The 16,509-nt window shown below is 37.2% G+C and overlaps 1 protein-coding gene across 1 annotated transcript in view; it reads right to left on the bottom strand.

Annotated features, from left to right (window-relative positions):
• The window catches only part of CSMD1 (CUB and Sushi multiple domains 1), a 1,818,880-nt gene that overhangs the window by 160,705 nt on the left and 1,641,666 nt on the right, over nucleotides 1–16,509 (bottom strand). The window contains exons 38-39 of the mRNA XM_061177359.1: nucleotides 5,231–5,349; nucleotides 1,117–1,186 (exon numbers count right to left, since the gene is read on the bottom strand). Of these exons, the coding sequence (XP_061033342.1) occupies nucleotides 1,117–1,186; nucleotides 5,231–5,349 (189 nt within the window). The remainder of the gene's footprint in view (nucleotides 1–1,116; nucleotides 1,187–5,230; nucleotides 5,350–16,509) is intronic.

The raw sequence follows: 16,509 nt of genomic DNA, 5'->3' as shown, positions 1-16,509 counted from the left end.
TGGCTACCTTGAGGCTTGTCATGATGTTCAATTTAGTTAATATCCGTTAAGCTCTGGGAATGATGCTTGACACTCAGTAACTTGTAGAGAAGTGTTTTGCTGTAAATTGTCTTCATTAGTACTATTATTAAAAAAAATCAGGACTTGAGATTTCTAAGAACTTATCAGTAAAATAGTATCTCTTCATGGATTTCTAGTCCTAAAATCCCCCAGCTTGGATTAATCTAAAGCTAACAGCTAAAAAAACTTTCAATCTCTCAAATAAGTCTTTGAAATTTATTGTGAGATGTTTGTGAGTTTTCCAATGAAAAAACTTTCTCTATACCTTGTAAGGAATTAGGAGCAAGCAAGTGTTATGGAAGGTGATGCATCTTTGACATCTGCTAATATATGAAACATGTAAAATAAAAGATACAATTAATTATATTTGGCTAATATAGGTAAACTATTCAAATAAAACATTTCCTCACATAATACAGAGTGTCAGCAATGACATATCATTTGATTGAATACCCACTGTGAGTTGATTTTATTTCAAAGCTTAAAATATTTGAATTCCCACGTTTAAGGGAAAGCTCCTCATTTAAAAATACACAGGGAGACGGATGTTCTATGCCCGAATCCCTGTCCCAGTGAGTCCCTCCACAGGGCGGCTGCCTTGATATCAAATACTTTTTGATATAAAATACTGTCCCTCCAACTTCACATCACTTATTGGTACTTCTCAATTTTGTTTCTGGAAATGTGATTTTCCTGAGGCTAAAGGTGTACACAGAACCCTTCTCAGACTCTCAGACCAGCTACATTCATTCTTGCCATGATTTAATCCACTGGCTTCTGATATGCATGTGCTGTGCGTTTAGTGCCTCGAGCTAGCAGTCTTGCATCTAATCCCTGTCGGTTGGTCCAGAGATGCTGGAAAAGCTGAGGAACCACATCCAGGGGGAGAAGGTGCTTGTCCAATCCAATAATGGCATTATTATGTTATCATCATGTAACAAATGTTTGAAAGGAATTTAAAAGTGCATCTTTGAAGCTCAAAAGTGGCTCAAGGAGATCACCATTACGTTACTGATAATCTGCACAGAGACCCAATGATGGAAGGCATGTCCATACCAATGCAAAGGGGAGACGGGTAGTTCCAACGACGAACAGTCCCTGGCATACAGGAGATGTGGGAACGGCCCTGTTCAAGAGAAAATGAAATAAAACTCACATAACTGAACATAGAGTATTTAAGGCTTAAATGTTTGTGAGAATATCTGTACTTTCTTTGGTTTTCCCTTTTTGATTTAATTACAAATGCAAAAAAATCAGAACTCATGAAATCTACTAATGTGTGTTAATGAATCTCATATTTGGAATTAAAATAGAAAATAAAATCCATAATCACTGTGTTTCTTGTCACTGAAATCAAAATCTTGTAATGTCCCCTTCAACGGTCTTTATTTCTGCCAGGATGCTTCCCTAATGCTTACAATGTTGAACTGAATTGGTCAAAGTAAGTCTTTTTTTTAATCATCAAAAGTTACAGCTTTTGGTCTGAGAGGCTGAAAATGATTAGGAAATACTAGGTATTGATCTGAAGGGCGATATGTCAAAGGTAAGTAATCTGCTCATACAAAGGTTAACTTTCACGGTTGCCTACGGTTCACGTGCAACTCACATGACCTTTACGGTTCAGCAAAGAACTGGGTCAGTTCTTCCTTTATTGGAGAAAAAGGGAGACTTAATATTCATTTTATTATCAGACAGCCTCACAGCTGTCAGATTAACGTGTCTGCGATGAAATTAATCCTCATCATTCAGGGTCTCTTTATCCTCTAAATATATAAAGTTTTCAACTTTCAACCTTCAAAAAATCTGTCCTATTATTACTCTTTTAAAAATTAAACAGCAGCAGGTTAAATTCTCAGTGTTTCGTGCTAAAATCTCTTTTAAGATGAAAGAGAAGGTAGTGAACGGGCACCTCTGTGTGCAGACTATTCATTTTTACTTTTTTCCTTATTGTGACTTGGTGGTTTTATGTGCCATGCATACTTACCCTGTGAATTTCCATTTGCCAAACAAAATTGGCATAGAGGCAGTTGAAAAACAAATCTTTAATTCATGTTAAATAATCCCAGCCGTATTGGGAACGCATCAAACAAGAATTTGCACTAAGGCAGTTATCAATGACAAACCGATTCCCCAAGCTTAGGAAGGTTTCATACTCAATTCATGTGCCACAAAACTCATTTTCTCCTACTTCCTAATATTCTTAAAAGTTGTTACAGTAAAGGAAGACTACACTTATACTTAAAGAAGACACGCAGGATAATGCTTTTCCTGCCAAATTTCATGCTCTGTATCTCCTCATTCTCTGATCTATTACGTTATCTTTAATAAATTTCTTTCTGAATTTTGGACGAACATAAAGTACAAAAGCCTTTAAAGATATTTATGGAAGACTACCAATAAAATGGTCATTTATTACCAATCTAGGTCACATTCTGCTATTGATTTCAGCAAAGACATTTCATGTTAGTGATTCCAGCTGAAATTTTTATAATGGATCCAAAACAAGACAGGAATTTGTGTATTTATTTACTAGCTTCAAATGGGAATTTTCGTTTTTTATCTTTTAAAAGAAAAGTAAAACAAATCTAGAGAGAAGGAAATCATTAATCATTCAGATATCCGGGACTGACATTTGATGTGTCCTGTCTCTGCCACTTTATGCCTGAATCTCACTAGGCAGATGCATTTATAGACATTTGTACGTAAACCATAAAAGGAACAATGCTTTTCATGAATAATATGTAATTTATGCATGCTGTCATTCCAAATATACTAATGTGTTAGCAAAATTCCCAATTGTTAGCAACTTTTTAAAAAAGTCCAGAATCCTTTTTAACTCATGTGAATGAGAGGCAGTCACAGCTTGTAAACTCAATGCTTGAGACTGTTATAAAGAAAAAAAATTCTTAGTTTGCATTTGAAAACCAGAGCTAAGTGGCCTGACTGGATTCTACAGATGTGTGTCTGTGGGCTTTTATCTCTAAGCAGCATATTAAACAATTCATTGTAAGAAATGTCTTTACTAAATCACCCTTTCTAGTTTCTTCTCCGAGGGCTATAGAAGTCTTCCTGACGAAAGGATGCTGACAGGAACTGCAAAGTGCTGTCATAAACGTGTAGAAAGATGAACACACGTGAGTGAGAGAAAGTGCTAACGTGTGGGGATTTGGAAGAGGAGAGAGACAACATGATATTTACATGGTTTAAGTCAATTTATAAAGAAGTAAAAAAAAACCCAAAAAGCATAAAAACGGCTTGTCAGTATAGAGTAAGGTATTCCTCTAAATGAAACCCCTGGGATGTGACTTATGATTCTTTCTGCTGTAACCCGTGAAACAGGAAGTTTCTTTCTTAAAGAATCAGTTAAAATGGCCTCGACGTGCTTGGTTAAAAGCTTGTTTCCATGGAAGAAGTTTTGGCAAAGCTTCTGCAGTAACTCCTGTTCTACTTTCCAAGTCTCTGCCCACGTTTCTGCAGAGTCAAAGCGATTACTGTGATACCCACCAAGATCTATGAATGCAGGTTGTAGGTTGTTTTGATGAAGGCGGCTTTATATGCCGATGTTTGTTTATAATAATAGCTATACTGGCTTTCGTCTGCTGAGGTGTGTTAGGTGTTTTACTGATATTTTCTCAAACTTAAGACCGAGGCTGATTTCTGCAGGTGGTCCCTCCAGATGTGCCAGCTCGTCTGCCCACCCCCTCCTCTCAGGCACTGGCTCACTCCCCTTCCCCATTAGGGAAAGATGTGCCCCCAGTGCCACACCATGAGGCTGACTGAGAGTAACACAGGTTCTGCACGCGAAGCACTTGGCGGGCAGGCCATCAGCTTCCAGCGTTCGCCGCTGCTGCTCTAACTGGTCTCAGTTCTGCAAGGTATTTACCCCAGCACCCAGAAACGGGGCTATAAGCAATGCTGTCACTGCACTGCTGCATCTGTGAAACTTCTCTCTGACGAGTACTGCAGCTTTTATTTAAGTCACTTACAGAATACAGCTAAACATAAATGTTCTTGAAATACTATCAGCTTCAGTGCTGTAATAAACATACAGCAAAAAGTACTCTATTACCTGAATTAACTGAAGTGTAGAAACCTAAGTAGGCTTAAATATGTCTGTTGGACTTTGGAATATACATGTTTAGATTTCAGTATTCATTGTTGGTAGGGAGAATTATATGTGGATTATGCTAGAGGACACAGATAAACTGTTCTGGGAGTATGCTTATTTGTGGCTAACCCAGAAAACAAATAACAGAAACATGACTCATGTTGCTATACATTGGTTTGTAAAATGTTTATTAAAACTTTACATACACAAATTTAATAAAAAAAATAAAAGACTATAAAAACTTCTGGGGGCTTCCCTGGTGGCACAGTGGTTGAGAATCTGCCTGCCAATGCAGGGGACACGGGTTCGAGCCCTGGTCTGGGAAGATCCCACATGCCGCAGAGCAACTGGGCCCATGAGCCACAACTACTGAGCTTGTGCACCTGGAGCCTGTGCTCCACAACGGGAGGGGCCGCGGCAGTGAGAGGTCCGCTGGCCGCGATGAAGAGTGGCCCCTGCTTGCCGCAACTAGAGAAAGCCCTCGCAAAGAAACGAAGACCCAATACAGCCAAAAATAAATAAATTAATTAATTAATTAAAAAAAACAAAACAAAAACAAACAAAAACTTCTGCTTAACATTTCTTGAAAAGCATTTAACCCTATTATTTGCGCACCATATTTACCTGGCACACAAGTAGGCACTTGAAGATTTACTGAACTAAATCATATGAACAGTTTGCAATGCAGGACAAGCATGGGACTCAGAGCCAACCCAATGATCGGGTTGCCAGGAGAGGGCTGTTAAGGAGACTGTGTCAATGCTCTGTCCCTTAGAGTTTTATCTAGTTATCGGGAGAATATACATTTTGAAATAAAAGTATTATGAAAACAATATGCTCAACCTTAAAAGGACGCTTTATCATTTAGAAGCTATTACTGCATCATCATTACATTTACCTGTATGCATGGCTTAATATGACTACTTTGATTCACAAACTGAGTGAGAGAAACTAGATTAGGTCTCTGGGTGCAAATCTAGGGCTTTGTCTTAAGTGAGCTGGCTGAGGATTACCATGCTGAGCCCCTCTACTACCAAAAGCTCAAATAAAAAAATAAAATACCTGCAGCGTGTACCCAGGCTCGCACTGAAAGGACAGCACATCGTTCACCATGTATCGGTCTCCTGTCTTGATGCTGTTGCTGGGAAGGGCTGGCTCTTGGCAAGCAGCAAGACCTACGGCTGGGGAAACGTAAAGAAAAACACAAGTTATGTAAAATGAACAATATTCTTATCATTCGAATAGCAAAATAGCGTTTTCTTATGGCTCTTCTCCTACAGAAATGAACAAAAACTCTCTCCCTTGTTTGTCTACCAAGAAGACATTAACTTTCAATCAGTTATGAGCTAAATCTTAAATATTAATTTATTTCGTTTCCATTGTGTAATGAAATTTCTTTAAAGAATAAAATTTGTTACTTCCACATTTAGTGTAAAACACTCCAATTCCAACGCATACACATTTTAAAAGGTCTTTAAGGAAACTGTTTCCTATTATATGCAAATCCCCATGATATGGCTCTCTTGCTTTTTGTTTTTCTAGCATAATTAGCAGTCTTTTTGAAAAATTCTAAGTGTGAATCCGGGAATTCTATCCTTCTGGAAAAACATAATATGAGAACAAATATTTTATATTCAATCTCTCTCTCTCTCAATTAAAGACAACAAAAAAAATTCTCATGAACAGTTTGTTCTTTAGGTAAAAAGGACCAATATTTACAGGCCCTAAAGCTGTAATCAGGCACTTTCCTAGATGGAATTGCCTTTAGTTAAGACACTAACAAAATTTTTTAAAATGCATCATATAATATTGGAATTCAGCTTAGAATATCAGATCAATGAATGCCAAGGACCACTTAACATTGATACTTATTTGTATAAGCCCTTATCATATGAATAATCAAAATATGTATCTGTGGTATTTTATAGAATCAAAAATGTATTTGAAATGGTGCTAAAGATTTGGTGATTGCTAATAATCTTCCATGATTCTAGTATCTTTTTCTCACATCCCAAGTTACCAAGCACTAATAGGTTATCCAGGGTGAGAAATGGGAGAGAAGGACTTCTTCAGAGCAGACCAGCTTAAAATCCTACACGTGCCCTTGGACTGAGACTTTGGTTCTTCTTCTCTTCATTAACATGAAGGAACTAATCAGGTTAACTAACTGACTGGGACTCTGAGTAACGGGGCGGGGCTGGGGGAGGGGAAGATTGTTCTTCCAGGACGTGAAGGCAGGTCTATGCAGCCACACAACTGTGGGTCCCAGTGCACAATGAGGCCGCATGCTGCCTGCCCTGCCCTCAGGACTGCGTCCACACCTGTGGGCACCCGCTGCAGCTGGCACATCCCCTCTGCTCGTGTGCATGCTCCACTGTCCCCATCAGACTTCGAGGTCAGAGATGAAATTATTAAGAATTTCCAGATGGGCAACAGCATGCATGGGATGCCTCTGAGAGCAGGAGCTGGTGTCACTCCACGCGGTGCCAACTCACGAGGCAGCCTTGGGGTCTGGACAGGCAGCACTTGGAGAAATCAAGGGACAGGCAGTCCCTTGGAGACAAGGGACGAAGACAGTACTGCTTGCCAGTCACTCTCCTGGCTGCCTCACGTTGCTCTAATCCTCACAAGAACCTTAATGTAGACTCCGGTGTCTGACATTAAGGTCAAGGCAGAGCAAAGTGAGATGGGCAGGCCGAGGTTCCCAGGTGCAGGTGTGCAGACCCACCTGCCCACCTGGGTGAGCTAACAGTCAGTTTCCTCCACTGCCCTGCTTTTCAAAGTATGGTAAGTGTGGGAGCCTGTAAGAGATGCACACTTTGGGTACCCCAGAACTATTGGACCAGAATCTGCCTGTTAACACCATCCCTGGTGATTCTTATGCATTAAAGTTTGAGAATCACCAGTTTGCCTCACTTTACCCCGGAACCTGAGAAGATGAAACAGAGAGGAGTCTTTATTTCTCATCATCAGTGAGATTGTTCATTTGAGAACATCATGCTATAGAAATTACACTGGATGGGCACCAGTGTATATAAACAGGATAATTTCAATCCATGAAACACATGGATTCTGTCTGGGATGAGCAGGTGTGAGGTGTAGCATAATGTTTTTCTAAGCTGAAATTGATGTTCCTTAAATGGCTATACACTAAAAACTATAAAACACCATATGCATTAACTGGTGATATTTTTCATTCCTAGTACAGAATTTTAAGCCATTTGGGGCTTTTCATAGATGATAAAATTGCTAAATATGGAAAAATACCATCATTTACACCTTTAACTTTTTTTATTGATATAAATCTAATTTATCTCCCTCTCCTTTATAACTTTAGAAAATAAACTGCAACTATATTTCAATTTCACCTTTTTTTTCCCATCACAGATTGGCATGAACTCCTACTGTATATCATTTATTTTTTATTTGACCCTAAAAAAATACATTTAAAATACTTTTGCCATAAAATTTCTAACTACAATTTAGAATACTAAAAAGATAAAGATACTTTATGATTTTGAAACACATGATAAACATGCATTTTTTTGTCCAATATTTAGAGCAGGATAAGCAGGACCTTTGTAGATATAGTTAAACTAAGTTCGAACATTTTTTTTTTCAACTTATCATTGTCCTCATTTCAACTGGCATTGTGTATGGTTTTCAAACTTCACAATTCAAAAAAAATATGTTGTTCTAACTGGACAGCTTAAAACAATAATGAATATAATAATCAAAGAGAGAGGAAAGCAGACCAAATGGAGAGAGCAATAGAGTTGGGTTATTTGGCAGCTGCAAAGAGGTCGAAGAACAGATTTGTAGAAACATGAGCATTAGGTACATGAGAGGTCATCATAAACACTATAGGGAATATATTGGCTACTCCTTCATTTTGAAATGAAAAAATTTGTCGAGTACATTGTTCATTGTAACCAATTAAAGAACCATTCCTTTGCATAAGCACACCCTAAGACAGAAGTGTTGTTCACAATCTCTGTAAACCCATAATCCAAAAATTGTATTAAAGGTCAGACAATGTGCTGGAAAACAGGTGAAGAAAGAAATCACAACTTCACCTAGGGAGACCTGATGGGAGGATGACAATAGATGAAGTAAATGTCAAATGTCATGATCACATAGATCTAAACCTACATGTGTCACCCTGTACACTCAGACTTCTATACAACATTGTTCAATGTCCACACATCTTCTTGACATCAAAGAGTAGCTGTAAAGAAAGCCCCTTTAATTAAGAAAAAGTATCCAAAGAAAAGAAACTACTTTTTTATTCATTGTCTAAGAATTTTAGTGTATATGTGGAGCTAAAAATATTTTCTCTTACCTGTCAACTGTTGGCTGGTTCAGTCCACATAATAAATGCTATTCTATTCCTTCGATTTAATAGATCATAAGGTCTCATTAAAGCATAGGGATTGTGTGTCCAGTGTCAAGAGAAGCAATCCCACGAATTTGGGGGGGGGAGTAGAATTTTTAAATGTGATTGAAGTTATTATTAGTTTAAAACAGATTGTTATAACTTTAAGACGTTTTATGTAATTGCAGTTGTAACCACAACAAAAACATCTATCTAATACACACAAAGAGAAGTTATGTCACTACAAAAAAATCAATGAGACAAAAAAAAATGGAGTAAGAGGAAAATAGAGACAAAAATGCTATAAGACATACAGAAAACAAAGACACAGATTGGCAGAATGGATTAAAAAAAAGTTCCAGGCATATGCTATCTACCATTTACTCATTTTAGATCTAAGTACACATGTAGTCTAAAAGTGAAAGGACTGAAAAAGATATTTCATGCAAAAAGGAACCTAAAGAGATCAGGAATGGCCATACTTAGAATAGATTTTAAAACAAAAACTGTCACAAGAGACAAAGAAGGACATTATATAATAATAAAAAGGGTCAATTCACCAAGGAGATATAACAATAATAAATATATATACACCTGACACTGGAACTGCCAAATAAGTGAAGCAAACACTGACAGACCTGAAGGGAGAAATAGACACAAACACAAGAATAGTATGAACCTTCAATATCCCACTTTCAGTTATGGATAGAAGAGCCAGATAGAAGATAAGGGACAGAAGACTTGAACAACACTAAAGCCCATTTAGACCTAAGAGATATACACAGAATACTCCACCTAAAAAAGCAGAACACATATTCTTCTCTGGTGTACATGGAACATTCTCCAAGATAGGCCACATATTAGGCCACAAAACACATCTAAACAAATTTTAAAAAACTGAAATCACACAAAGTATTTTCATCAATCACTTTAGAATGAAACAAGAAATCAACAGCAGAGGGAAAAAAGGAAAATCCACAAATAGGTGGAAATTAAAGAACTCAATCTTAAACTCAACCAATAGGTCAAAGAACAAATCACAAGAGAATTTAGCAAATATCTGGAGACATGAAAACAAAAACACAACATATAAAAACTTACGGGATGCAGTAAAAGCAGTACTAAAAGGGAAGTTTATAGCTGTTAATGCTTACATTATAAAAGAAAAATGATCTCAAATAAACCACCTAACTTTATACCTCAAGGAACTAGAAAAAGAACAAACTAAACCAAAAGTTAGCATAAGGAAGAAAATAATAAAGATTAGAGGAGAAGTCAATAAAATAGAGACTATGAAACAATGGAAAACATCAACAAGACCAAAAGTATTTTTTTTCAAATATCAACAAAATCAACAAACCCTTAGATAGACAGAGAAAAAAGTTTTAAAAGACTCAAATAATTAAATTTAGAAACTAAAGACATTTAAAAAAACTATGAACACTTGTACACCAATGAAATGGATAACCTAGAAGAAATGGATAAATCCCAAGAAATATACAACCTACCAAGTATCATGAAGAAATAACAATTCTGAACAGACCTATCATTAGTAAGGACGCCCAAACCCAAGGGCCTTCTTACTTCGTCCTTGTCCACTCTCTGCATCCATCAGCAGACCTGTCAGTTCTACCTACCATGTGCATCTCACATCCTTGTTTCTCCTGCATCCCACCTCCTCTGAGCCACAGAACTGAGCTTCCTCTGAGCCTGTTGACAACTGCAACAACTGTTTATCCGATGAGGATACCCCATCTCTTGTCACTGTCCAAGTGGGTCTCTACTCAACAACCTAATTGATCTGGTTGAAGGATAAATCAGATGATGTTACTTCCCTGATGGAAACTGTTCAATGTCTTCCAACTGTTCTCAGGATAAAATCCTGGGCTACAAGGGGGAGAACATTCTCTCTCTGGCTCACTCTTTCAATTTTGTTTCCTGCCTCTCTTCTGACTGTCCACAAGGCTCCCTCTAGTCTAGACATTTTTTTTTTTTTGGCTTCATGAGTACAATAGGTGCCTTTCTACCTGGGGTACCCCTTGATAGTTTCCTTTGACTACAATGCATTTCCCTTAAGTCTTTTTGTGGTTGAATAATATCCATTGTTTCATCCTTCCTTCAATAAATATTGTCAATGAAAAATAGAGCACCACAGTTACTTTGTACCTCAGAATCCTGCTTATTTGCTTCAAGGTGCTTAACACAATCTATAACCATCACGGTGTTTCCTTATATATTATGCCTCCACCACTAGAATATAAATTCTGCATAAGCAGAGACCACGTATGGTTGTCTCATCATGACTCTATCTACGGAGGCTAGAGGCTAGAGCAGGCATATAACAGATGCTCCAATAAATGGGGATGAATGCAGCGACATCCACAATTTATTTTCGGGGGACAGGGATGAGGGGGCAATCATCACCAAGAGGAGATGAGTCTCAAATGAGTTACAAGGGTGGATGCACCAAGTGACAACTGATAATTTGAAACCAAACTCCTTTTCATGCGGGCGACTCTCCGAGTAATGGGCAGAGTGAGTAGCAGCAGAATTTCTTTAATGATTGACGATCCTCTGAAGCAGCAACCAGAGACTAGCTGATAAATACAGAGTTAATGTTGGGACCCACCTCTTAAATCAGTGGCAGGGACAGTAGGTGATGGTCCGAAGAGTTTAGGATTAAGCGTCAGTTCTGTACACTCCACCCTTCCCCTTCCCAAACCCGTTAATGCCTGAAATTCCAAAGATTATCAAAGGACAACAGGAAAACTGTACTCCAATCCCTTTATTTTAGAAGAGAGTCAACTAAAGAACCCAGGGATTAAGTAGTTTATATTGCACCTTTCACTAAAATTTATACTTGTTAAAATGCCAAAACATCACTGTTAGGAGAAAAGTTTTAATCAGTTACCAGTTTTTTGTGTGTATTACATTCAACCCCAAATAAATCTGGGATTCTCTTGTTACCCACCAAACAAAGTTCTGTTACTACTGAATGCCCAGAATGGTCTTGTAAGAGAGATTTAATATTACCAGAAGGGTCTCTGGAACATTCTGTGATGTTAGGTAGAAGTCAAGATATACAAGACTTTAAACTCTTCCATGGTCCTTGGTGCAATTAGAACTTGGTATGAAATGAGGAAGACATGAATTATCAATTGATGTTAATGAAAGCAATTTTAATAGGAGGCAGGAGTTGAAAGGGTCTCAGGAGATTCTTTGAAATAAAAGCACTTAGATAAATTTTATGGATCAACAAATGATTGATATAGAGTTAAATACAAGAAGATAACTTTATTACACCCCTGAATGGACACAGTTTACAGGATGCCCACTCTGGTGGAGGTACAGCGCTGTCTTCCGTGGATGCACAAGACGAAATCTCCATAAATGCACCCAGGGGTATATGAGGTGTTATCTTGTCCAACCTTTCATTTCCTGTGATTTTTACTCATGTCCGCCATTCAAGTTGAGAAACCTTATTAGTATTATTAATATAGTATTAAAGTGTCATTAAAACATGCATTAATAATTTGCATGTATTTATAAGGATTACTGTAATTGTAGAGGGCTATTTCAAGCTGTCAGTCTTCAACTATGATAACATCTCACTAAAAATGTGTAGTACTTTTCATTTCAAAAACTTAAGGCATTTTCCAGAATTTTAATCCTCATTACATACTTCCTTCTGAGTGCCTGTTTTGAAATGAGTCCACAAAGGAAATGAAATGTAGTACTTACTTGGTCACTGAAAACAAACAGAATGCAAGTATTTTAAAAGCACATCCATAATAAACATAGCTTTATAGTGATAATATTCTGTTGACCAACAGCTCAGACCCCTGCAGGAATTAATGCAGTTCACTGTACTATGTTCTCACCATTATATCAAAAACTGACACATGATTGTCATATAAAGTTCACTTCTGAATTTTCTAGAAAACCTTTTTTGAATACAACTTCAATTGTAAATTATAAGTACTTTTTAGAATACAGACAAGCAAGGAACTTATCTCTTTTAATTACTGCATTTTCTTTTTTTTAAAGATAATTATATAAATTCTATTTCCTTTTTTCGCTTTTATTGCCAGAAATTTAAAGCTAAATTTAGTGCCTAACAATACCAATTATTTTAATATAGGGGGCTAGTATATTTATATCTTTCCCTTTAGTTTAGTTGCCTTTTAAAATTTTCTTTCTTTTAATAATTTCTTTGTTGTATACTTATTTTTATTTTAAGTTGCACCAAATACTTGAAGAACGGACAGGTTATCTTTTTTTTAATCTATTTTTTATTCATCTGAGTATTTATCGTTTGAGTGAGATCTTATAAAATTCATGCTATATAATGCTATATAATATTATTTTTCATTATACACATAACTACAAATTAAATACATATGAGAAGGACTTAATCATGTATAATAAGTTTTGAACTTGTACTTGAAATACTACTACTATATTACAGTCAGCTCTAGGTCAAATAATATTTGAGAAAAAATATAAGTCTGATAATACTAAAATACTTTATATTTAGTTTATAATAATTATTTTAACTAACGACAATTAATACACCAAACTTGCAAGCATGCTAAAATGTGGAAAAAATCTCCATTTGACTCTACCTTGTAAAGGATAAGCATTCATTTCAAACAATGAGTTACTACATTTACTTTTCTCTGAAATTTTTATTGTTTTTTCATAATAACTACAAATCACTAATTCAAACTCCTCTCTTTTTCAGAATAAATATATTGTAAATGTGTTACTGCAATATTATTGTCTTTTTATAAAAAAAAAATTATTGTCTCTTTCTCTCTCTTACACGAGGCTGTCATGGCCATAGCTTACATGTTCCAGGGTCTGACCCATCTGTATAATGTTCTGTATCAAAGGGCCAGGGTCTTAGACATGGGAGAATGGCTTCCACATCAGACCATGTCCTCTGCTGGGCTACTGTTTAGAGTAGAATAGCTAACTTTCTGCTTTGTAAGACATCTGAAATTCACACTGCACAGTAGCTTCTCTATTTCACTTGCCTTCCAGGGGTCAAATGTCATATCTCATAGACTCTAGAAATATTTTGTTAACTCCAATGGGTTTCCCAGTAGAGAGTGTGAGAGGAAAAAGGTCTCAACAAAGACAGTGAAATAAAAAAAACTTTCATATATAGAATTATTTTGGTGCTGTTTGGACTCAGTGCCATATATCAGCACTAAATAGGCTTGAATAATTGCAGAAGCCTTTCACTTGAGGTCAAACACACTCATTGGGTTTATGACATTAATCTGGCATAGATGCCATTCGATGAGGTCTTATATGGTTCCCTGCAGACCCAGAAATTAAGTATCTTCCAACATAGCAAGACAGAACTATGTGTAAGCTCAGGCACAATACCAGTCTAATTTAATAAAGAAGGTTTTAGTAATGTAAAGTGTGACTATTAAACAAGCACTGCTATGTGTAAAAATTGAGATAAGTAGTTTCTATTTCAAGCAACCTCTAAAGGGAGATTGTCTCAACTAGATGGGTTTATTCTGCTAATAATGTATTTGTAATGTAAATATATATTACATTTAATTCTATATAATTTATCTGTAAATATCTCTGAATTTGTTCACAGTTATGAAGAAACCTATCTCACTACTTTAAAGTTACGTGTACTAGATAGATAGATGATAGTTATAGATAGATGGATAGATAATTTTGTTTAAAAACTGGACAGTCAAGAAAAATTTCTCTATGGTTAATCTAAATAAATAATTTTAGTATTCATCTAGCCTTGAACTAGAGCAATTTTAAAACCCATAAAAAGACTTCCACTTCTACTTGGGATATAGAAATCTGTAAAATACAACCTCACTCCCACTTTAACAATAAGAAAAATCTGAACCATAAAATCATAACCTTTCTTGAACTCATCAGGGAGCTGAGGTTTCAGGTACCCAGGTGACATCAGTTCCAAAGGATTAGCACCTTCAAGGAGAGGGAGGACACACAAACTGTCACTGTGACAGATCACAGGAGAGAAAGGACCAACTCACACACAGGCAATGACACATCAGCTAACGTTTTAGCAAATGGCCAGTACCTGAGCATGGGTCTCCAGTAGCTCAGGGCCCCAGACAGAGGGGAGTCTGCCCTTCCTTCCACATGCCTCCATTGACTAATTAAGAGAGATACTGGGGGTATGGTAGGAGCCTGGAGTGAGCCTCTCCCTTGCCACCACCAAATATCAATGTTTCTGTGGAGAGGGGCATGAAATCCGATGCACTTCCCGAACCCTTTCACTTTTAGGAAACAAAAGTGTTAAACCACTGGGGGAGGAGCAGCAAAACCTGTTCCCTCCAGGGCACAGGAAAAGGGGCACTGCAGCTTGGAGAAGGGTGTACGAAAAAAGAAAGTCTACATGTGGGGTGTGGCAGGAAAGCCAGTATGAGCTTAAGACGCTATGTCAGCACCAAGACCATGGTCTTCTAGCACTAGAGGACAGTCAGCAAACGCTCCTCAAACACCAACCACAGGTAGACCCTGACGACCTTGGGAGGGGGGCAAGAATGCTGAGAACACCCCACCCCATTCTGTGCAGACTCTCAAGGTTTGACTTAGGCTGGAAGAGAATCACAGAGCAACTCTGACTCCAGTGTAAGCTTAACACAGAGCGACAAGCAACAGCGTCTACTACTGGGGGAGATGCCACCTCTTTTGAAAAGGTGTTTAGGGAGGACTGACAGCTCAGAGTGGAGTAACGACGCTGAGAAAAAGCCCCCAATTAGGCACTTGGCAGTGCCAGCTCACCACTGAGGAATCTGATGCTCTGAAAGTAACCATAGCGACAACGGAACTCAAACCCAGTGCAACTCCTGACTCAACAGGCTAACAAAAGTGGTGCCCATTCCCAGGCACAAATATTAACCGCAATCTCTACGGTTCTACTCGTGGTGTCCACCTTTAATAAAATATTCAAGAAATAACAACACTTTGCCTAGAGATGAAGTAAGTAACCAGACTCTGCATACTCATATAGTGGAAATATAAGACAGGGATATTAAATATAAAAAATATGTTAAAAGATCTAGTGGAAAAGATAGCATGCATGAAGAGATAGAGTAATTACTGACGAGAGACAATAATTATAAGAAAGAATCAAGTGGAAATTCAAGGGGCAAAACACAATATCAGAGATGAAGAATTATTTCAAAAGACTCGTTAGCAGACTTAACACAGCTGAGGAAAGATTCAGAGAATCAAAGGTTAATAGCAACTACATAAACTGGAACACAAAGAAACAAGAGTGAATAAAACAGAACTGAGGAACAAGAACTGTGATACAATATCAACAGGCCTAATAGACATGTAATTAGAGTCCCAAAAGAAACAGGAAAAGAGAATGGGGGAAAAGAAATATTTGTAATGATAATAGTCAACAATTTTTCATAAATAATAAAAGACATCAAACCTTAGATCCAAGAACATAAGTGTACCCTGAACAGGATGAATATCAAGCGCACGCGTACGTGCGCACACACACACACACACACACACACACAAATCCATCTAGACATACCATAGTCTACCTGATGAAAATAAAGAAAAATTCTTAAAGGAAGCCAGAGAACAGGGACAAATACATAGCCATAAGAAATACAGCTTACTTCTCATCACAAACTATGAAATAAGAAGACAATGAAGTGGCATTTTTAACATACCGAAAAGAACTTTCAACCCAGATTTCTACACCCAGCCAAAATATCTTTCAAAAATGAAGGTAAAATGATGACTTTCAGAAAAACAAAAGCTGGGAGAATTCATTGTCTGCAGACCTGCACTAGAAGAAGAGTCAAAAGGAGTTCTTCAGACAGAAAAATTTTAGACAGAAACTTGGATTCACCCAAAGAAATAAAGAGCTCCAAAGATGCTAAAAACAGGTAAATATAAAATATTTAGTTTTCTCATTTTTATCCAC

The sequence above is a fragment of the Eubalaena glacialis genome, chromosome 20 (genome assembly GCF_028564815.1).
Source record: "Eubalaena glacialis isolate mEubGla1 chromosome 20, mEubGla1.1.hap2.+ XY, whole genome shotgun sequence".
Taxonomy (NCBI): domain Eukaryota; kingdom Metazoa; phylum Chordata; class Mammalia; order Artiodactyla; family Balaenidae; genus Eubalaena; species Eubalaena glacialis.
This window is presented reverse-complemented; position numbering and strand designations above follow the sequence as displayed.